Source organism: Macaca fascicularis, chromosome 9 (genome assembly GCF_037993035.2).
Source record: "Macaca fascicularis isolate 582-1 chromosome 9, T2T-MFA8v1.1".
Classification (NCBI taxonomy): Eukaryota; Metazoa; Chordata; class Mammalia; order Primates; family Cercopithecidae; genus Macaca; species Macaca fascicularis.
Window position 1 is genome coordinate 58274801 of NC_088383.1, and position 22246 is coordinate 58297046.

The window sequence follows — 22246 nt, forward strand, 5'->3', positions numbered from 1 at the left end:
TGTGCCAACCCAGCTTAGCCTCCCCCAGAAGCAGAAATCGTAAGAAAAAGATTCAAGTGTCAAGAGTTTATGTGGGAGGCAATCCTAGGAGACTCACTAGAAAGTGGGGGAGACCAAGAAGACAATCAGCTGAAAAAGGGTGCATAATGGAGCCAATACATCCCGTAGGCTGTGGCCTGGCACCCAGGCACTTGACCTAGAAGCTCTGGCTCCATGCAACCCTCCTGCACAGAGGTGAACACTCAGGATGTGTTCTCAGATGGTGATTTTAGGATCTTTAGGACTCTGAAGACTCTAAAAGGAAGGTTTATTTTTGCAACCTCTCCTGATAAGAAGCAGCAGGCCCTGGGGCGCTCCCTACCACCCCACCCTTTCTTCTTCTTTTCAGCTAGGACAATGCTGCTCACAGTCTCACCCCATGGCAAACCTCCCAGATGGCATGTCCAGCCTGAAGGCTCTGTCTTCCCCATCTAGACCTGTCCCTATCACCACTGCCACCCCAAGCTGGGTGATTTGAGGTGGAGGCAGTCTTACTCTCATCTTATCAGGCCCTGTAGCAGTGTCGGGACCTCCAAGGCACGGTTGATATTTACCCATCTTACCCTTATGCCCTGGCCACGTCTTCTGACCTCCAGGCTTTGCACAGGCCCTGCAATAGGACCCACAGATGTTTCTGCTCTATCCCTCAAGTGTCTGCACTCTAGGCAGGGAATGTGGTGGCAACCCAGGCATTGCAAGGGGTCACAATACCTCATGCACAGTGAGAACCCAGGAGCATTTTCAGAGTGAAGGACCACAGTACTCTCCCTATCTCCTGCAGCCCAGCACAGGCAGGGAGCCCTGCAGCCTGAGAAAGCACCTCCCTCATTCAGGGTTCAACCCATATCCCCTGCCTGCATTTCCCCAGTGGGAGAGAAAGGACCAGGGTGCACCCCTTACTACACACAGCCCTGTCTCCACCATGTCAGGCCCCAGAGCCCAGCCCCCTCCAGGAATCAGTCCTGCCCAGACAACCTTCCAGGTCTACAGTTATAAGGACAGGACCACCTCTATCACCAAGTGGGAAGCTGAGAAGGAGGAGCAAGTCCTCCACCTCCTGCCCCTTTGGCACAAAAAGCCACTTAGAGGTCACATTTCTTACATACAAAGGACCAGCATGCACAGCTGTCTGTCCAGGGTCCCATAGTCCCACACGGCAGCCATGGCCTCCAGGTGGCTATCCAAGTTCCAAAATGTGATGAATCCAAAATGAGATGTGCTGGAGTATGAGATCACACCAGATGATGAAGACACACCTTAGCATAAAAAAGGAAATATCACACATCTCATTCATCATCTTTATTTATAGATACTGTTGGAATGATATTCTGGATACAGTGGGTTAAGTGAAAATATTAAAATTAATTTTACCTGTTTCTTTTTACCTTTTTGAATGTGACTACTAAAAAAATGGTCAGATCACCTCTATGACTGATGTATTTCTAGGGGGCAGCAGGCAAAGGGCCTTCACTTGTCTGAGCAGCTGGGCTGACAATGGTGAAGGGGCACCCCAGGAAGGATGAGCCCTGCACATGAGAAGGTGCCCCTGCAGCTGCCCATGCCAGAAAGGGCAGCCACTCAGCACAGAGAAAGTAACTCCCACAGCCCCAAGAGGTAAGAGGAACCTTCATTCCAATGTTAGAGAAGAGTGGGAGTTCAGAAGACCCACTATGTAAATAAGGGACATTGAATCTACGCTCCAAGTCCAGTGCTCTGGGGAGGCTAACCAACCCCCACAAAGGAAAGATGGGTGCCCAGGGGGCCTGATGAGAGAGCCAACTGAGCCTCCCAGCACCCACTGAAGAACCAGAGAGATCTCGCTCCAGCTGTGCATGTATCTGACTCCAGATGAGTGAGTCCTTCCTCCTCTCCAAGGCCCCAGGTCATCCTCGGGTCCTCATCCACAGCCACCCCATTCTGTGCTTGGAGGCCTCTTCCCCACCCATGTCTGGCTGTGAGTGGGATGCAACCCCTAGCTCCCTTTTCTTGCATCTCTGGAAGGAATAGCCACAGGCCCTTAGCTTCATCCTCATGGAGAAGCAGAGTGTACCTGGGACAGGGAAGGCATGGGTGCTTAACAAGCCTTGGGAGGTTCTGTTTCCAGTTCTAGCACAATCTGTGCAAACCAACCAGTGTCACAGCTCACACTGAAGAGTACAGAGAAAGAAGCCAGGCCACTCCTCTTTCCTATCTAGTTCAAGTTTGTGCCTTAAAAACTGCACATTTAAAAGCTCAGACACAGAAGGTTGGATTGCTGGAGCCACTCCAAGGCAGCAGGTCAGGACTAATTCGTGAAGAAGCAAAAGCCTTTGGAAACCAGTATGATTGAGGAACCAGCACAATAATTCCAGGCTGGGCCCTGGGCCACCAGGATTGGTGTTTTCCAGGGTGACTCAGTGCTGTCAAGGCTCTGGGAGGAGGTGCCTGGCACTGCGGGCACAACAAAGAGCAAGGACGGAGACTCACAGCTCGGGAGGAAAGGGGAAAGCATGTTTGTGCTTGGCAAGCAACATATGTGTGCAATCAGCTCCAGCTCACGTGAATGTTGAGAGCCCTTAGAGGCAAAGCAGTGTCAGGTTTGGGGTGAGGGCAGAGAAGCAGCAAGGCTGAGAGTGAAGAGAGGCTGGCCCGTGGCCTCCTGGCTCCTGGGATGGGCTGTATTTATCTCAAGGTTCCACTGGGGGTTGCATCCGGAGTGGAACCAGCTACTCTGATGTCCTCTTTCCAGCTAGATATTGCTGTGGGTGCTGGAGAGCAGGTACTGGGCTCAGCTCTCCTGTCCACATGTGTGTGAGCAGCCTGCATACCTTGATGCCTTCAGCTTCCACACATGCAGCAGGGGTTGGGTCTCCTGCATGTGGTCAGGATGAAGGAAGCCCAACAAACATACAACTGCATAGAGAGCCTGGAAACCATCAACAGAACAAGGGCCTGTATCTTCCTCGAACCAAGCACTGTTCTCAGTAGTGTATAGCTGTATTACTAATTTTAATTGAGGTGATGCAAAGTTTGTCATAGTGCAGTGCATTAAATGACAGAATGTTATATTTGAAAGTTAAGAGTGTTGCAGGTTTTAGTGATGTCATTTCTGAGGATCAGTGGCTTCTTTGGACACACATGGCTTGGTCTACAAATGCTTGATTGCTTGCAATGAGAGCCATGGCCACCTTCAGATAATCCATAAAAGGAGCAGCATCCTGGGGTGCAGCCTGACAAGGGGGGATGTGCCCTGTGCCTGCTGTAGCTCTGGCACCTGCTAGAGTCTGAGACTTTGGAATCACTGTCAGCCCCATGACCCAAACCCCTTCTAAACCTGCTTAGATGCAAATAGGCCATGCTCCTCAGGAACCAGCTGGTTGTTGGGGTAACAGCTCAGCACCATCAATCCTCAGGCCCCACAGGTGGTCGCAATTATGGCCAAGCCACCAGGAATGATTGGGCAGTATCCCTTATTCCTCCTCAAACTTGTTCCTTGCTTGCTTGGCCTCCCTTGCTTCCCACTGAGCCTGGCAGTGAGAAGAGACAGCAATAAAGTCTTCTTTGAGTGGTGATTTAAAGGCAGCCACACATTCCTCACCACTATTGCTCTTCCCTAAGTCTGTCCTGTCCTCATAACTTGCTGTAATTGATAGAATGTGGGAGAGTGACACAGTGCCAGCGTGCAGTCTAGGTATGTCCTTGGAGCCTGGAGCAAGTCGGGGGGTATGGCTACCTTGCTGGTGACACCACAGGGAGAGAAATGTCACCAGCCCTGCTGTCCTATTTATCTCAGAGATTGGCCCCAGGGCTGAAAGTGGTACTACCTTGGATCTCCAGTCCTGGTCAACTTCAGGTGACTGAAGGCACACAGATGACCCAGGTGACATTGCCAGAAGAACCACCCAGTTGAGCCCAGCCCAGTGCAGAATCTTGAACAAATAAATGTTGTGTTAAGCCACTACTTCCTGGGTGATTTGTTACTCAGCAAGAGATACCTTGAACATTTTGGGATTACCAGTGTGTGTTGACAAGAAAGGCAACTATTCTTAGTTACACCTTCAAAGTCAGGAAAGAAGTCTTTGACCATCTTAAAACAAGGCCATATTTATCATATATTTTCTGTCCTATCATATCATGTTTGTTATTAAATTTCATAGAGAAAAAAGTTAGGAAGAGTCCAGGCCTCATGGATCTACAGATCCATGCAGATCTACCTGCAAATCTACCTGCCAATCTGCTTCTGGAACACCACCTGAGCCTGAGCCACTTTCTTGGGCACCATTTAGGGGAAGGAACACCCTCAAAACCCTTGTGGTGGTGCCATGGCTCTGGGAGGACAGCTTCTGCTATGGCCCTGCAGTGGAAGGCACAGGGCTTAGATTCAGAGGAAGTGGGGTATGGGTCCTGAGCAATATCTGGGCAATTCGCCACTGTTCTGCATGTCCCCACCTTCTCAGCTAGAACACAGGGACTTGATGTGACCACTTACACCCTGGACAGAGCATGGCAGAAGCAGACTCACTCACAGACAGTGTCCCATTTGGACCATGACTCCATCTGCTGAGCCTGTCCCAGAGGCCTTGTTTCCTCCAGTTCAGTGGATCAGGGAATAATCAGTTCAAAGCCCATGGTTTCCAGGGGGAAAAGTCCTGCCCTTCCCCCAGCCACAGAACAACTTGGAATGCTCAGGGGATGTTTCTGATTATAGCACTGATTGGGGACAATCCTTGACCATTGATAGGCAGTGGCAGGGAAGCTTGACATCTGTGATATATAGGAAAGTCCACAAATGAAGATTTCTCCTATAGACTTTGAATAACCCTCCTGACATTCATGTAGAAAAGAGGAAACCTGGCGAGCAACACAGAAGACAGGTGATTTCTGCATTATCAACTGAGGTACCAGGTTCATCTCACTGGGGAGTGCCGGACAATCGGTGCTGGTCAGCTGTTGCAGCCAGACCAGCCAGAGCTGAAGCCGGGCGAGGCATCGCCTCACCTGAGAAGCCCAAGGGGGAAGGGAATCCCTTTTACCAGCCAGGGGAACAGAGACACACAACACCTGGAAAATCGGGTAACGCCCACCCCAATACTGTGTTTTAAGCAAACGGGCACACCAGGAGATTATATCCCACACCTGGCCGGGAGGATCCCACACCCACGGAGCCTTCCTCATTGCTAGCACAGCAGTCTGCGATCCAACCGCAAGGCAGCAGGTAGGCTGGGGGAGGGGCGCCCGCCATTGCTGAGGCTTAAGTAGGTAAACAAAGCCCTGGGAAAATCGAACTGGGTGGAGCTCACAGCAGCTCAAGGAGGCCTGCCAGTCTCTGTAGACTCCTCCTCTGGGGACAGGGCACAGCTAAACAACAACGACAACAACAACAACAACAAAAGCAGCAGAAACCTCTGCAGATGCAAGCAACTCTGTCTAACAGCTTTGAAGAGAGCAGTGGATCTCCCAACAAGGAGGTGGAGATCTGAGAACGGACAGACTGCCTGCTCAAGTGGGTACATGACGCCTGAGTAGCCTAACTGGGAGACATCCCCCACTAGGGGCAGACCGACACCCCACACCTCACACGGTGGAGTACACCCCTGAGAGGAAGCTTCCAAAGCAAGAATCAGACAGGTACACTCGCTGTTCACCAGTATTCTATCTTCTGCAGCCTCCGCTGCTGACACCCAGGCACACAGGGTCTGGAGTGGACCTCAAGCAATCTCCAACAGACCTACAGCTGAGGGTCCTGACTGTTAGAAGGAAATAACAAACAGGAAGGAAACCCACAGTATGTCACCATCATCAAAGACCAGAGGCAGATAAAACCACAAAGATGGGGAAAAAGCCGGGCAAAAAAGCTGGAAATTCAAAAAATAAGAGTGCATCTCCCCCTCCAAAGAACGCAGCTCATCGTCCGCAACAGATCAAAGCTGGACAGAGAATGACTTTGACAAGATGAGAGAAGAAGGGTTCAGTTCATCAAATTTCTCAGAGCTAAAGGAGGAATTACGTACCCAGCACAAAGAAACTAAAAATCTTGAAAAAAGAGTGGAAGAATTGATAAGCAGAATAATTAATGCAGAGAAGGCCACAAATGAATGGACAGAGATGAAAACCATGATATGAGAAATACATGACAAATGCACAAGCTTCAGTAACCAACTCGATCAACTGGAAGAAAGAGTATCAGCGATTGAGGATCAAATGAATGAAATGAAGCGAGAAGAGAAATCTAAAGAAAAAAGAAGAAAAAGAAATGAACAAAGCCTGCAAGAAGTATGGGATTATGTAAAAAGACCAAATCTACGTCTGATTGGCTTGCCTGAAAGTGAGGGGGAAAATGGAACCAAGTTGGAAAACACTCTTCAGGATATCATCCAGGAGAACTTCACCAACCTAGTAGGGCAGGCCAACATTCAAATTCAGGAAATACAGAGAACGCCACAAAGATACTCCTCGAGAAGAGCAACTCCAAGACACATAATTGCCAGATTCACCAAAGTTGAATGAAGGAAAAAATCTTAAGGGCAGCGAGAGAAACAGGTTGGGTTACCCGCAAAGGGAAGCCCATCAGACTAACAGCAGATCTCTCAGCAGAAACTCTACAAGCCAGAAGAGAGTGGGGGCCAATATTCAACATTCTTAAAGAAAAGAATTTTCAACCCAGAATTTCATATCCAGCCAAACTAAGTTTCATAAGTGAAGGAGAAATAAAATCCTTCACAGATAAGCAAATGCTTAGAGATTTTGTCACCACCAGGCCTGCCTTACAAGAGACCCTGAAGGAAGCACTAAACATGGAAAGGAACAACCGGTACCAGCCATTGCAAAAACATGCCAAAATGTAAAGACCATCGAGACTAGGAAGAAACTGCATCAACTAATGAGCAAAATAACCAGTTAATATCATAATGGCAGGATCAAGTTCACACATAACAATATTAACCTTAAATGTAAATGGACTAAATGCTCCAATTAAAAGACACAGACTGGCAAACTGGATAAAGAGTCAAGACCCATCAGTCTGCTGTATTCAGGAGGCCCATCTCACATGCAGAGACATACACAGGCTCAAAATAAAGGGATGGAGGAAGATCTACCAAGCAAATGGAGAACAAAAAAAGCAGGGGTTGCAATACTAGTCTCTGATAAAACAGACTTTAAACTATCAAAGATCAAAAGAGACAAAGAAGGCCGTTACATAATGGTAAAGGGATCAATTCAACAGGAAGAGCTAACTATCCTAAATATATATGCACCCAATACAGGAGCACCCAGATTCATAAAGCAAGTCTTAGAGACTTACAAAGAGACTTAGACTCCCATACAATAATAATGGGAGACTTCAACACTCCACTGTCAACATTAGACAGATCAACGAGACAGAAAGTTAACAAGGATATCCAGGAACTGAACTCATCTCTGCAGCAAGCAGACCTAATAGACATCTACAGAACTCTCCACCCCAAATCAACAGAATATACATTCTTCTCAGCACCACATCACACTTATTCCAAAATAGACCACATAATTGGAAGTAAAGCACTCCTCAGCAAATGTACAAGAACAGAAATTATAACAAACTGTCTCTCAGACCACAGTGCAATCAAACTAGAACTCAGGACTAAGAAACTCAATCAAAACCACTCAACTACATGGAAACTGAATAACCTGCTCCTGAATGACTACTGGGTACACAACAAAATGAAGGCAGAAATAAAGATGTTCTTTGAAACCAATGAGAACAAAGATACTACATACCAGAATCTCTGGGACACATTTAAAGCAGTGTGTAGAGGGAAATTTATAGCACTAAACGCCCACAAGAGAAAGCTGGAAAGATCTAAAATTGACACCCTAACATCACAATTAAAAGAACTAGAGAAGCAAGAGCAAACACATTCAAAAGCTAGCAGAAGGCAAGAAATAACTAAGATCAGAGCAGAACTGAAGGAGATAGAGACACAAAAAACCCTCCAAAAAATCAATGAATCCAGGAGTTGGTTTTTTGAAAAGATCAACAAAATTGATAGACCGCTAGCAAGACTAATAAAGAAGAAAAGAGAGAAGAATCAAATAGACGCAATAAAAAATGATAAAGGGGATATCACCACTGACCCCACAGAAATACAAACTACCATCAGAGAATGCTATAAACACCTCTACACAAATAAACTAGAAAATCTAGAAGAAATGGATAATTTCCTGGACACTTACACTCTCCCAAGACTAAACCAGGAAGAAGCTGAATCCCTGAATAGACCAATAGCAGGCTCTGAAATTGAGGCAATAATTAATAGCCTACCAAACAAAAAAAGTCCAGGACCAGATGGATTCACAGCTGAATTCTACCAGAGGTACAAGGAGGAGCTGGTACCATTCCTTCTGAAACTATTCCAATCAATAGAAAAAGAGGGAATCCTCCCTAACTCATTTTATGAGGCCAACATCATCCTGATACCAAAGCCTGGCAGAGACACAACAAAAAAAGAGAATTTTAGACCAATATCCCTGATGAACATCGATGCAAAAATCCTCAATAAAATACTGGCAAACCAGATCCAGCAGCACATCAAAAAGTTTATCCACCATGATCAAGTTGGCTTCATCCCTGGGATGCAAGGCTGGTTCAACATACGCAAATCAATAAACATAATCCAGCATATACACAGAACCAAAGACAAAAACCACATGATTATCTCAATAGATGCAGAAAAGGCCTTTGACAAAATTCAACAGCCCTTCATGCTAAAAACTCTCAATAAATTCGGTATTGATGGAACGTATCTCAGAATCATAAGGGCTATTTATGACAAACTGACAGCCAATATCATACTGAATGGGCAAAAACTGGAAAAATTCCCTTTGAAAACTGGCACAAGACAGGATGCCCTCTCTCACACTCTTATTCAACATAGTGTTGGAAGTTCTGGCTAGGGCAATCAGGCAAGAGAAAGAAATCAAGGGTATTCAGTTAGGAAAAGAAGAAGTCAAATTGTCCATGTTTGCAGATGACATGATTGTATATTTAGAAAACCCCATTGTCTCAGCCCAAAATCTCCTTAAACTGATAAGCAACTTCAGCAAAGTCTCAGGATACAAAATTAATGTGCAAAAATCACAAGCATTCTTATACACCAGTAACAGACAAACAGAGAGCCAAATCATGAATGAACTTTCATTCACAATTGCTTCAAAGAGAATAAAATACCTAGGAATCCAACTTACAAGGGATGTAAAGGACCTCTTCAAGGAGAACTACAAACCACTGCTCAGTGAAATAAAAGAGGACATAAACAAATGGAAGAACATACCATGCTCATGGATAGGAAGAATCAATATCGTGAAAATGGCCATACTGCCCAAGGTAATTTATAGATTCAATGCCATCCCCATCAAGCTACCAATGAGTTTCTTCACAGAATTGGAAAAAACTGCTTTAAAGTTCATATGGAACCAAAAAAGAGCCCGCATCTCCAAGACAAAGAACTCCTAAGTCAAAAGAACAAAGCTGGAGGCATCACGCTACCTGACTTCAAACTATACTACAAGGCTACAGTAACCAAAACAGCATGGTACTGGTACCAAAACAGAGATATAGACCAATGGAACAGAACAGAGTCCTCAGAAATAATACCACACATCTACAGCCATCTGATCTTTGATAAACCTGAGAGAAACAAGAAATGGGGAAAGGATTCCCTATTTAATAAATGGTGCTGGGATAATTGGCTAGCCATAAGTAGAAAGCTGAAACTGGATCCTTTCCTTACTCCTTATACGAAAATTAATTCAAGATGGATTAGAAACTTAAATATTAGACCTAATACCATAAAAACTCTAGAAGAAAACCTAGGTAATACCATTCAGGACATAGGCATGGGCAAGGACTTCATGTCTAAAACACCAAAAGCAACAGCAACAAAAGCCAAAATTGACAAATGGGATCTATTTAAACTAAAGAGCTTCTGCACAGCAAAAGAAACTACCATCAGAGTGAACAGGCAACCTACAGAATGGGAGAAAATTTTTGCAATCTACTCATCAGACAAAGGGCTAATATCCAGAACCTACAAAGAACTCAAACAAATTTACAAGAAAAAAACAAACAACCCCATCAAAAAGTGGGCAAAGGATATGAATAGACATTTCTCAAAAGAGAACATTCATACAGCCAACAGACACATGAAAAAATGCTTATCATCACTGGCCATCAGAGAAATGCACATCAAAACCACAATGAGATACCATCTCACACCAGTTAGAATGGCAATCATTAAAAAGTCAGGAAACAACAGGTGCTGGAGAGGATGTGGAGAAATAGGAACACTTTTACACTGTTGGTGGGATTGTAAACTAGTTCAACCATTATGGAAAACAGTATGGCGATTCCTCAAGGATCTAGAACTAGAAGTACCATATGACCCAGCCATCCCATTACTGGGTATATACCCAAAGGATTATAAATCATGCTGCTATAAAGACACATGCACACGTATGTTTATTGCGGCACTATTCACAATAGCAAAGACTTGGAATCAACCCAAATGTCCATCAGTGACAGACTGGATTAAGAAAATGTGGCACATATACACCATGGAATACTATGCAGCCATAAAAAAGGATGAGTTTGTGTCCTTTGTAGGGACCTGGATGCAGCTGGAAACCATCATTCTCAGCAAACTATCGCAAGAACAGAAAACCAAACACTGCATGTTCTCACTCATAGGTGGGAACTGAATAATGGGATCACTTGTACTCGGGAAGGGGAACATCACACACCGGGGCCTATCACGGGGAGGGGGGAGGGGGGAGGGATTGCATTGGGAGTTATACCTGATGTAAATGACAAGTTGATGGGTGCTGACGAGTTGATGGGTGCAGCACACCAACATGGCACAAGTATACATATGTAACAAACCTGCACGTTATGCACATGTACCCTAGAACTTAAAGTATAATAAAAAAAGAAGAAGAAGAAAAGAGGAAACCTGTTCATGAGAGCCTGGAAGCTAAGTCCAATTTACATAGAAACACGAGGTATGTATTTTCTCCATGTTAATGCACAATGAATGTTTAAAGGGTTTGCAAATTGGCCGAAGAGTGTCTTTTTTCATTAAAAACCCTACCAACAGTTGGGATGTTAGGAATCCCGTCACCATGGGCAGTGCCTCTCCTGGATATTAGGGCCCATCTGTGTCTGTCTATGCTGACCCCTGTCCCCTGCATGTTGAGTCTTCGCATATACAGACAGGTGCTTATCTAGCATTTATTTCAAGCATCAAATATAAAGGATTATTATCTTCTCTGAAATTCACACTGATTAAAAGAAGAGGTGTAATACTAGAATTTGTCTCAGTGTGTTATAAATTACTTTCCTCTTATTTCTCCTTTAATTATAAAGCATTAAGTTGATTTGAGGGGGTACAGATAGTATAGCTCATCCATGAATTTCATTTTAAAATAGTAGAGATCATTCCAAAATACATGTTGTAATAGCAGGATGCTTGGTGGGATAGAGGTAAGAAGAACAGCTCTAAGGCTTTGCTACTCCAAACATGGCCTCACACCAGCAGCAGAGCTGGCTGGAAATGCAGGATTGCAGGCCTGCCCCAAACACCCTGAATCAGAATCTGCATTTGAGCAGGTTCCCAGGTGAACGGTCTGCTCCTGAAGTTTTGGGAAGGGCTGTTCTAAGACTCCTGGGCCCAGCTGAAGGAGACTACCCAGGCCCATCATGCATGGTCCTCCATCCTGAGCCCCACAGTGAGTTGAAAGATGCCTGGTCCTAGAGGTGCATAGGGCAAGACCTGCCCTGCCAAGGCTACTGGGTCTGCCAATGGGAGTTGCAATCAACCAAAACCAAACTCCTGGGAGCTGCAGGCACCAACTAGAGCTATCTTGGAAGAGCCTCAGCAACAACTCCCACGGAAGGCTAAAGAAAAATTCCCCTGGCAAGGTCAGCCCCCTAATAGCTAAGGTTTTCTTGACTAGAAACATGGGAGGCTTGGGAACCCAGCTTGGAAACTGCCCATGTGGCTTCCACACTCCAACAGTTGAGAGACTGGGGCCCAACTTCACCCTACCACTCCCTGGTTTCAGGGCCTTCTCAAGCTCCTCAGCTGTGCTGTCAGGTAAGTGTGGTGTGGCTCTCATCCAGGGTCACATAAGCACATGGAGAGGCCACATGAGGTTCCTGGCCCATAACGGGTGCTCAGACAATGCTCTGGACAGCTAGGGTTTGGGGAGGGCTTTCAGGCACTGTGCACAGGTACACATGGGACCATCTGAGGCCCACTTCAGTGGGGATGAGGCAGTTGGGATCCCCCTTCTCTGAAGCCTCTCTGTGAGGCCTGGAGGAGGATGCCAGGTGCTCCCACATGTAGCAGTGTGCCCTTCTTGGCTTTGCTTTGTTTCCCTGACCCTGTCTAGGGCCTAGCAGGGCCTGTAGCCCATGAAGACTCTCGATCATGCTCCTGAACCCAGGCAAAAGTGCCTTCAGAGCATACCCAGCTTGGAAACTGCCTATGTGGCTTCCACCCTCCAACAGTTGGGAGCAAGGCAGGTGGGAAATAAACCCATTTGTCCACCATGTGCTGAGCATCTGTCCTGAGCCAAATTCCAGGAGAATGAATTGAATGTGTGGTGCCTGCCTCACACACTGTCCTCCGGAAGGGAGGCCCATGCCAAGGCACAAGTGCAACATGCCACAAGCTCACAAGAGTATTCAGGGGTTGAGAACAGGAAAAAAGGCTGCGTTGCCACTGATGAGGGATTTAGGGGAAGGCCCTGGAGCTGGCTTTGAAGGACAGCACAGAGACACATGCAGAGGCTGGTGGGAGAGCACAGGCTCCAGAGGAAAGACACCCATGCTACAGCCACTGCCCCATCGCCGATTGCTGAGTGTGCTGGAGTTCTCCACTGTCCTCTGGATCCCCGTCCACCTTTGTCCACCCTGCTCAGCCCTGAAGGCACCTTCCTGCTCCCGGCCCCCTGGCTTCTGGTGGGTGGCACCAAGGGCGATAGCAGCAGATCCAAGTGGGGAGGGGAGAGGGCGTGAGAAGTGTACCATCCTGGCTCCCTCCCAGCTGCCTCCTGGTTTGTCAGGAGCTGAGTTCCTCTCTGCAGGCCCCTGATGGCGACACCTCTCCCAAAGCTGCAGCTATTGCATGGTCCATTCCAGGAATCTCCCCTCCCCTTATCCCTTAAGGTCTAGGATGGAAACAGCATCCCATGGGTACTTGTTGTTGTATGTGTCACCTCCCTCATTGTCCCTTAGCCTTGCCCACACCCTGCATTAGTGCTGCACAGAGTCACTGTTGGAGTGGCCCCTCAAGCCGTGACCACTGAATCTAACATTTCCAAGCTCTATGACCTTAAGCTAATATTGACAATTATTGTGTGTAGTTAGAGCCGTATGTCAACATAAAAGCAGGACATTTGCTGGAGCCTGTGTTATGGGTTTTAGCATCTTTCTTTTGGTAACTTAGTCCTCACCATGAGCCTGAGACTGTTGCACTCCTGCCTCCTCCATGTCGCAGATGAGGAAGGCAGGCATAGAGGGAGGTTGTCAGCCTGTAAGTGAGGGAGCCACTGGAACTGGAGTTGGTGCAATTCCAGAGCTCGGCTCTTACCCTGGTCATCTCTGGGAGTCACAGTGTCCCCAGCTGTTTTGGAGATTCTGAAGCGGGATACAGGGAGAGGCTCTCAAAGGAGACCTCCAACAGGAGGTGCTGGGCAAGTGAAATCGGGGCTTGAGGAGCAGCAGGGACTCTCGAGAAAGCAGGCAGTGTTCATAGAGATACAAGAGTCAGGAGAACTACGCTTTCCTGAGAAGCAAGGCAGAAGGCAGGAAGGGGCTGAGGGCAGAGTGCAGGGAAACAGGGACACCAAAGTGAAAGGAGACGGAAGGGAACTCTCAGACCAGTCAGGGAAAGAATGGGGAAGACTTCCCAAGTGCCACCTGACTGAAAGTGAACGCTCATAAGAACATTCCACCGAGAGAAGCGGGTGTCAATCCCCTTTCATAAATGAGGAAACTCACGTTCAGAATGGCTCAGGAACTTGCCCCAAACCTCAGCCTCAAACGGCAGAGTCAAAATCCAACTCTAGGCTCATCTGACACCACAGACTCTTCAGGGAGATTGACAGCAGGAAGGGGCCTCAGAAACCAAGAAACGGGAAATTCAGTGATGTCAATGATGGCCACAGTGTATTTTAGCAGAGTCCAAGGGAAACACAGCTTGCTCACTTTGCCCACAATCACAGATAAATAATCCCTGACTCACAATGCACTTTTCCACCAAGGTGGTACTTTGCCTAGCATCTTCCGCCCATCTGTGGTCAGGGTGTGCTCCCATCCCAGACATGACCTTATCTGTTTTCTTACCTCTGGATTTCCGCTTGTTAAACACAGACTGCCAGACGATGACCAGCATGAAGAGCAGAATGCTGAGGATCCCCACGCAGCACACAAGGACAGCATACACGTAGATATCTGAAAGGCAAGGACAGACACAGGAGTCAGCCTCCCGAGGGCCGCAGCAGGAGAAGTGCGCTGGCAAGAGAACAATCAGAATTGGAATGTTTGAAATCCCAGTGCTACAGTCATCAAGGTAGTGTGGTATTGGTGCAAAGACAGACACAGATCAATGCAACAGAACAGAGAGCCCAGAAATAGACCCACACAGGCATGCTCAGTTGATTTTTGACAAAAGTGCAAAAGTAATTCAATGGCGGAAGGACAGTTTCTTCAATCAATGGTGCTGGGTCAATGGGACTTCCACTGGCAGAAAATAAAACTAACACAAACCTCACCTTTTATTCAAAAATTAACTCAACATGAACCACAAACCCAAACATAAAATGTAAGCTAGAAGACTTTAGAAAAAACCCACAAGAAAAATCTTTGAGATCTAAGAATAGACAAAGTTCTTAGACTTGACACCAGAGGTAGCGTCTATATTAGTAAAACTTGATATACTATACTTGACTTTACCAAAATTAAAAACTTACGTTCTGTAAACAACAATATGAAGAGGATGAAAAGTCAAACAGACTGGGAGAAAATTTTTGTAAACCACATATCCAACAAAGGACTGGTATCCAGACTCTAAAGAACTTTCAAACTCAACAGCAAAAAACACACAATCCTGTTAGAAAAATGAAAAAAAAAAAAAAAAAACTTACAGACATTTCACTAAAGAGAATGTACAGGTGGCAAACAATCCCATGAGAAAACGTTTGACTTTTATTGCCATTAGAGAAATGCAAAATGCAACTACAATAAAATATCCCTCGTGCCTTTCAGGGTGACTAAAATAAAAAACAGCGACACCCCCAAATGCTGGCAAGGATACAGATAAACTGGGTCACTCAGACATGGCTGGTGGGAATGTAGAGCAGCCCAGCCACTCTATAATAGAGCTTGACACTTTCTCAAAGGAGACACCTGTAACAACCATTCAACCCAGAAATTGCATTCCTTGCATTTGTCCCAGAAAAATGACAGCTTAAGCTCACATGGAAAACTGTACATGTATGTCGGGTAGCCAAAAACTGGAAACAGCCCAGATATCCTTCAGCAAGTGAATAGTTAAACAAAGTGTGGTACATCCACACCACAGCATCCTCAGCAATAAAAAGAACAAACTACTGACACACACACCAACCTGGATGAATCTCCAGAGAAGTATGCTGAGAGGAAAAAGGATCCCAAAAGGTTACATACTGTATGATTTCATCAATGTAACATTCTTGGTATGACAAAATTATAGAAATAGAGAACAGATGAGTGGTTGCCAGAAGTTAAGAAGGGGGTGGTGGTAGGAGGAAAATGGGTTTGGCTACAAGGGCCACTAATAATGACTGTATCTTGACTATATGGATGTTAATATCCTGTTTGTGATACTGTTTTACGGTTTTGCAAAATGCTATCATTGGGAGACATTAGGTAAAGGACACAAACTTGTACAAGGGATCTCTGTGTATGATTTTTTAGAAATTGATTTTTTCTTTCTTGCTCTGTGGCCCAGGCTGGAGCGCAGTGGCATGATTTCGGCTCACTGCAACCTCCTCCTCCCAGGTTGAAGCAATTCTCCAGCCTCAGCCTCCTGAGTAGCTGGGGCCACAGGTCCACGCCACCACACCCAGATAATTTTTGTATTTTCGGTAGAGACAGGGTTTCACCATGTTGGCCAGGTTGGTGTTGAACTCCTGACCTCAGGTGATCCACCCACCTCTGCCTCCCAAAGTGCTGGGATTATAGATGCCATGCCTAGCCAGAAATGGATGTTAATCTACAATAATTTCAAAATAAAAAGTTGTATAAATCTCAACAGTTAAACCATGTTCACGTACATACATCTCTTTTAGAAATAAGGTCTCACTCCATCACCCAGGGTGGAGTGCAGTGATGCACAGCTCACTGCTCACTGCAGCCTTGAACTACTGGGCTCAGGGGACCTTCCCGCCTCAGCCTCCTGAGTTGCTAAAATTACAGGCGTGAGCCTCAGTGCCCAGCTACATATACTTATATTTCTTAAACTTTAATAATCAACTTTATCACTAATCTGATCAATACAATGCCAAGCTGCTCTGAAAGTGAAAAGGGAAGCCAAAACATTATTCTAACCATCTTTGAAGAAAAATGACACAGATATTTATTTGAACTTAGCAAATGTTTGAACTTAGCAAAAATGTTTCTCTGTTGACTTAAATTTCTACAACCAACAGATATTTACTATCAATCATAGTCAGTACTTTCCTGAGTACAAGAAAGATAAAAATGCACACACACAGTCTTTCACTTCAAGAAATAGAGGACCACTTAGTAAGTGTAACAATAAGAACGTGTGTCCAATACCAGGAACACTCAGAGGGGACCCAGCCCAGCCTCAGAAGGCTGAGAGAAGCTTCCAAGAGGACTAGAGTTCTGCACTGAGTTGTATTTAAAATAACAAAAAATACAAAAAAATATAGAAAAAAAGTCATCAGCCATCCTGTCACCCTGAGATAACTACTATTAATAAATATTTGGTATACTTTATGATGAATATGCATACCTTTTAAAATTGAGATCATATACTTTCACATCTTTTTTTTCAATTTATCTCATTTTCTCAATAAACTATTTTCAAAAAGGATTCAGAATCATTTTGAAAAATATGATAAAAGTTTATCATATTAATATATCAGCAGTGATTTAACAACCTCTTACTATTGGCTACTCAAAGTGTTTCTACCTGTTCCCCATCATAAATAATTCTATGGTGAGCACTCATGAACTTAAACCTTAGTACAACTCTCACAATACGTTCTCAAGATTAAGTTCCTAGAAGTGGAATAGCTGAGTCAACAGAAAAGCACATTTGTAAAGCCCTTGGGGCATGGAGAAACAGTTAAGTGCTTAAGCTGAAAAACCAAGCCTACTGGGAGTAGTAGCAGGTGGCTGGCTCCCAGGGAGAGCCTGGAGAAGCAGGTCAGGCTTATGGTTAATGAGAGGGAAGGAGGTATGAAATGGAATCAGACATTCAGGTTCCTTTTGATTCTCCCCTCCCTGGCCTGGGCCCCAGGGAGGCCCAGCACAACCTCTGCCCCTGGAGTCCATGAGATCTTCCCGTGTTCTTAAGGCAGTCAGCATTTTTGCATAAGCTAGTTTGAATAGATTTCTGCTCTTGGCAATTTAGATGTCTGGACTAAAAATAAAATAAGTAGAAAGTGCCTTAGGGCAAGGTAGCAGGTGAAGGGTGCATCTGCACTAATATTTAAGGGAGAGGGGCAGGTGTGTGGAAGGAAGTCTCCTACAAAGGATCAGAGCTAGTCATGGATGCAGAGGAGGGCTGAGGCGAGAGTTCTGGAAGCCCAGAAGAAAGCACTGTAAGAAGGATGACTTAATAGCGTCAATTGCTGGAAAACATCCACTGGGTTTTGCCCCTAGGAAGCTACTGGGAAAGTCTTGGAGGAAAGCCCTGTCAGTAGGCCGGTGGGGGCAGAGTCAGGTTAGAGAGGTCCAGAAGCTGATGGGATGTGAGGAGCTTGAGAAAGCTCTCACATATCTAAAAATCAAAGCTGCCTTTCTAGTAAATGCCTGTGTCTCTGAGGTGTGGGCTCTGTAGATTAATAGGGTGGAGAACTCTGTGAGGGGTCAGAGTTAGGAGAGAGGCTGCAGCATCCATTTAAACAGTGTGAAACTCAGCAACAGGACTCTTGGATTCTGGACAAGACACTTCATGACGAACTCGGGGACAGAGCAAAGTTCACAGGCCAGGATTTGTCGCAGGATCCCAGGGCACAGGATGGCCACAACACAGCAAACCCACGGCCAGTCCTGCCTTTCCACACTGGTGAGCAAACTACTCCAGAACAAGATAGCAGAGCCCTTGCTGGCAGGAGAGGATGGTGAACAACACAGTCATGTTACCAGGCAGACAGAACCTCAGGCAGGTGAACACAGCATCTGCCTGGAAGGGACTATGCAAATGTGGTCCCCAGACCCAAAGGCAGGAAAACTTGCCTTTAGTCTTATTCATGGAATGGAGAGAAAAATTGTCTTACAAAAGCTTCCATGATATGGAGCACAGCAGCTGATCCACAAGCTCACCTCTTCATCTGAGCTCTTTCCTTCACTTCAGGACGGCAGGAACCCAGGAGGGACAAGGTTGCACGTGAGAACCGCGGCAGGCATCTCTCCCCAAGCGTCCCTAACAGCATGCTGCAGACATCTGGGGCCCACTCTGCCCTGGCAGGAGGTGAGGGGCTTCAAAAGGCCCAAGCTACAGTTTCAGATCACAGCTTCCTCAACATGGCTCAAAGGGGGCTCCCCACAGGCAGCCAGAGCTACAGAATCAGAAAACATCTGGCTACTCCAGAAGGCTCAGCTGGCCGCCAAACACATAGGCCTCCAGTTATGGACACCCTCCAGCGGGCACCTCCTGCCTGCGTGTGGCTCCCCACACACACAGGACCGGTCATAGCCACTCTCTGTTTTGTTCTTGAAGTTACAGAGCTATAAAAAGTGTTGCCTTGCAGGAGAAGAAAAGCTCAGAAAGACCACCTGACTTCCCCTTGATTGAGCAGCAACCAGTATGCCTATGTTGGATTTTTTTCTCCTTCTGTTACAAGCATTCCTTTTGTTGCATAAAGACAAGCACCCTGCTGTGTCCACTCAAAACATGAAAAACCCCCTCCCTGGGTGTTCTCTGCAAACAACGTTAAACTCTGAGCCATTGAAGCCAGGGTCACAAACTCCTACGACTGCAGTCGCCTTCCTGCCATGTCAGCTAATGCAAAGCCCTTCCGTACTCAGCTCCAGAGCACTGCTCTCAGGCTGGAATGCCCGCCCAGTGGTGCCAGATCTTCCAATTCATCCTTTACCTTTCTATGTAAAAATCTCTATATAAAATGTTGGCTCAAAAGTTTTAAAACTCAGACTAGGCCAAATAATGCTCGTTGAAAGGTTGAAGCCAGACCTTTCAACAAAGGCTTGAGTTTAACAAAATATCTGCAATTAATCAAATCTGGAGTTCACTTTAAAAATACCACATATGGTCGGGCATGGTGGCTCATGACTGTAATCCCAGCATTTTGGGAGGCCAAGGCAGGTAGATCACCTGGGTCGGGAGTTCGAGACCAGCCTGGTCAACATGGTGAAACAAATTAGTACAAATTTTTGTACTAAAAACACAAAAATTAGCCAGGCACATGCCTGTAATCCCAGCTACTCGGGAGGCTGAGGCAGAAGAACTGCTTGAACCCAGCAGGTGGAGGTTGCAGTGAGCCGAAATCGTGCCATTGCACTCTAGCCTGGGCAACAACAGCAAAACTCCGTCTCAAAAAAAAAGGAAAAGAAAAAGAAAAAAAATACCACATATACCTGCACGCCCACAATAATTCTAAAAATCATGCTATATTCCCTTTCTCTGAAATCATTTACAGTTTTGTCTTTTGCCATTGAACTTCCAAAGGCATCACTGCCATTTTTAGACTCAACTGCAAGCTGCTATGCAGAAAATGCCCAGGCCTCCCTGAAGCAGATGGCAGGGCTGGCAGGCTGGAGCAGCTGCCTATGCAGAGAGAGGCCAAGACTGGGGTGCACAATGTCAGTGTGCCAGCTCCCGCCCTCCCAAACAGTCCCACCAAGCCAGGGCCAGGCAGATGGCACCTGTTGCCCAGCAACCCTGATCCCGGCAGGGGTATTCAGTGCTCCTTTGAAAAAGAGTGACCCCAGTGCCCCTCAGCAGAGTCCAGGAACCCCATTCTCCCCCTGCCTTCTGAATCAAGAAAGTCAGTTTCAGTCTTGTACATTTTCAGGGCAAATGGGAAAGTCAGGAGATGACAGTTTGAGACAGAAGGCTCTGTACTTCTATTTTTTAATCCAGCCTGTAATACCATCTTGCTCAAGGTGAAACACCTGAGTGATAGCCCCAAAGGATTTTAACTCACTCCAGAATCTCACAAAGAGGCCTGACAATCAATGCCTCTTTTGTGCAGTGGGCTCACAGCCAGGACGAACTAAGCCCCAGGAGGATGGATATCCATCCACAACCCCTACTGTAGCTCTCCCGTCCAGGAACAAAAGGGCAAAAGGCCTGGGATCATGCGCCAGGGAGTTTCAACTGTGCCTCTAACCTTGCCAAAGCTACAGCTGGGTTTAAAAAAGCAAAGCATGGAGATGCTGCTGCTGCCGAAATCATAGGAAAAGATTGCTCTGTAAACAGCTGCTCTGAGGCAGGCGCTACACATAGTGAGAATGCCAGTTCTGCTTTTGGTGAGGCCTGATTCTGTTGAGAAGAGAGCACATACTGGGCTACAGATTTCATGTAGAGAGTTAGGTCGGGAGTAACCCTGATATTATATAGCTGCACATGAATTATGAGATATTGTTAATTGCACAAAGGATTTTAGAAATGCTGATTATGCTGTGGGGTATGTTGGGTCTAAATGCCACAATCTTTCCAAATATATGGTCTTGTTTTTGCACCACAGTATTTTCAAAGTATGGTCCTCAGACCACTTGCATAGGAATCACCTGTGGCCCTGAAAGTTCTCTGATCCCTTCCTAATGTTATAACCAGAACCTCAGAGGCTGGAGCCCGAAGTCCCCCTGGGAGATTCTGATGCATCTGATGATATATAGGGTCCAGCTGTCACATCCCTAGTGATCTACACTTGCCACAGCCAGGCCCTCTCCATACCCCAACCCATCACAGTGCCTGGTCACAGAGCAGATCCAGAGACATGGGGCAAAACATCAATGGGGTTGCCTCAATTTTACTAAATAGTAATGAGAAAGGTAAATCTTGCCCTTACTACTGCTTCACTCTATGAGAAGTAAAGTCATTTTCATCTTTTTGTCAATGAGTAAGCATTCTCTTAATGAGAGGCTGAGTGGGGGAAATGGAGATTATTTTACTAGGAGACAGTCATCAAATAAAGAAAAAGGCAACTACAAAAATGCAGAGAAACATCAGGAAATACAAATAATCATTGTTGGATTCTCATGAGTGCAATCTCATAAACAAAATATTTATGACTACAAAACTAAACAACTAATCCTAGAGGCCTATGTGGGTGACACCTTATGGTTTGCAAACGATGTTCACAATAAAAGTTACATTTTCCTAAGACAGAATGTGTTTCAGTCTACTGCTTTATAACTAGGTATTGGAAGGGGTGGGCTTGAAAGCAAGTACCTTTCCCCTAAGGCTGGCCCTCCTTCTGTCAGACCATACAGTGGGTTAACAAAAGGTGACGGTGAGGCCCCGAGACATGTGCATCTCCTTAGAGCCTTTTGGCTAGATCATTCCTCATCAATAAATGCTGTGCCGTCACCAGACATAATCTTTACAAAGTTCCTGACCACCTTTGAACATTAATCAGCCTTTCACTGATCCAAGGCTCTGCTGGAGAACTCACAAAGTGTATTCTTCCATTTCTTATGATCATAATCCTCACCCACTTTATGACAATAATTTCTCTGAACTTTCCTTACTCCAAGACAGGGTTTTCCAGCCTCAGCACTCTGGATATTTGGAGGCAAAATTCTTTGTCATGGAGACTATCTTGTGCATTGTAGGATTGGCTTCATCCTTGGCCCCTATCACTGATGCCAGGAGCACCGCCAACAGCTGTGGCAACCAAAGATACAGTCAGACATTGGCAACTGTCCCCTGGAGTAGCAAAAGTCACCCACTGTTGACAACCCCTGCCCTAAGGCCCAAACCTGAATGTG

The 22246-nt window shown here is 45.9% G+C and overlaps 1 protein-coding gene across 9 annotated transcripts in view; it reads right to left on the reverse strand.

Annotated features, from left to right (window-relative positions):
* VSTM4 (V-set and transmembrane domain containing 4) overlaps positions 1 to 22246 on the reverse strand; it is a 115947-nt gene that overhangs the window by 62612 nt on the left and 31089 nt on the right. For all 9 annotated transcript variants that reach the window (XR_012417725.1, XR_012417727.1, XR_012417724.1 and 6 more), the window contains one exon: positions 14405 to 14512. Coding sequence is in view for 4 of the 9 variants with exons in the window: in XM_065520708.2 (XP_065376780.1) it covers positions 14405 to 14512 (108 nt within the window). In the remaining 5 variants the exon portion in view is untranslated. The remainder of the gene's footprint in view (positions 1 to 14404; positions 14513 to 22246) is intronic.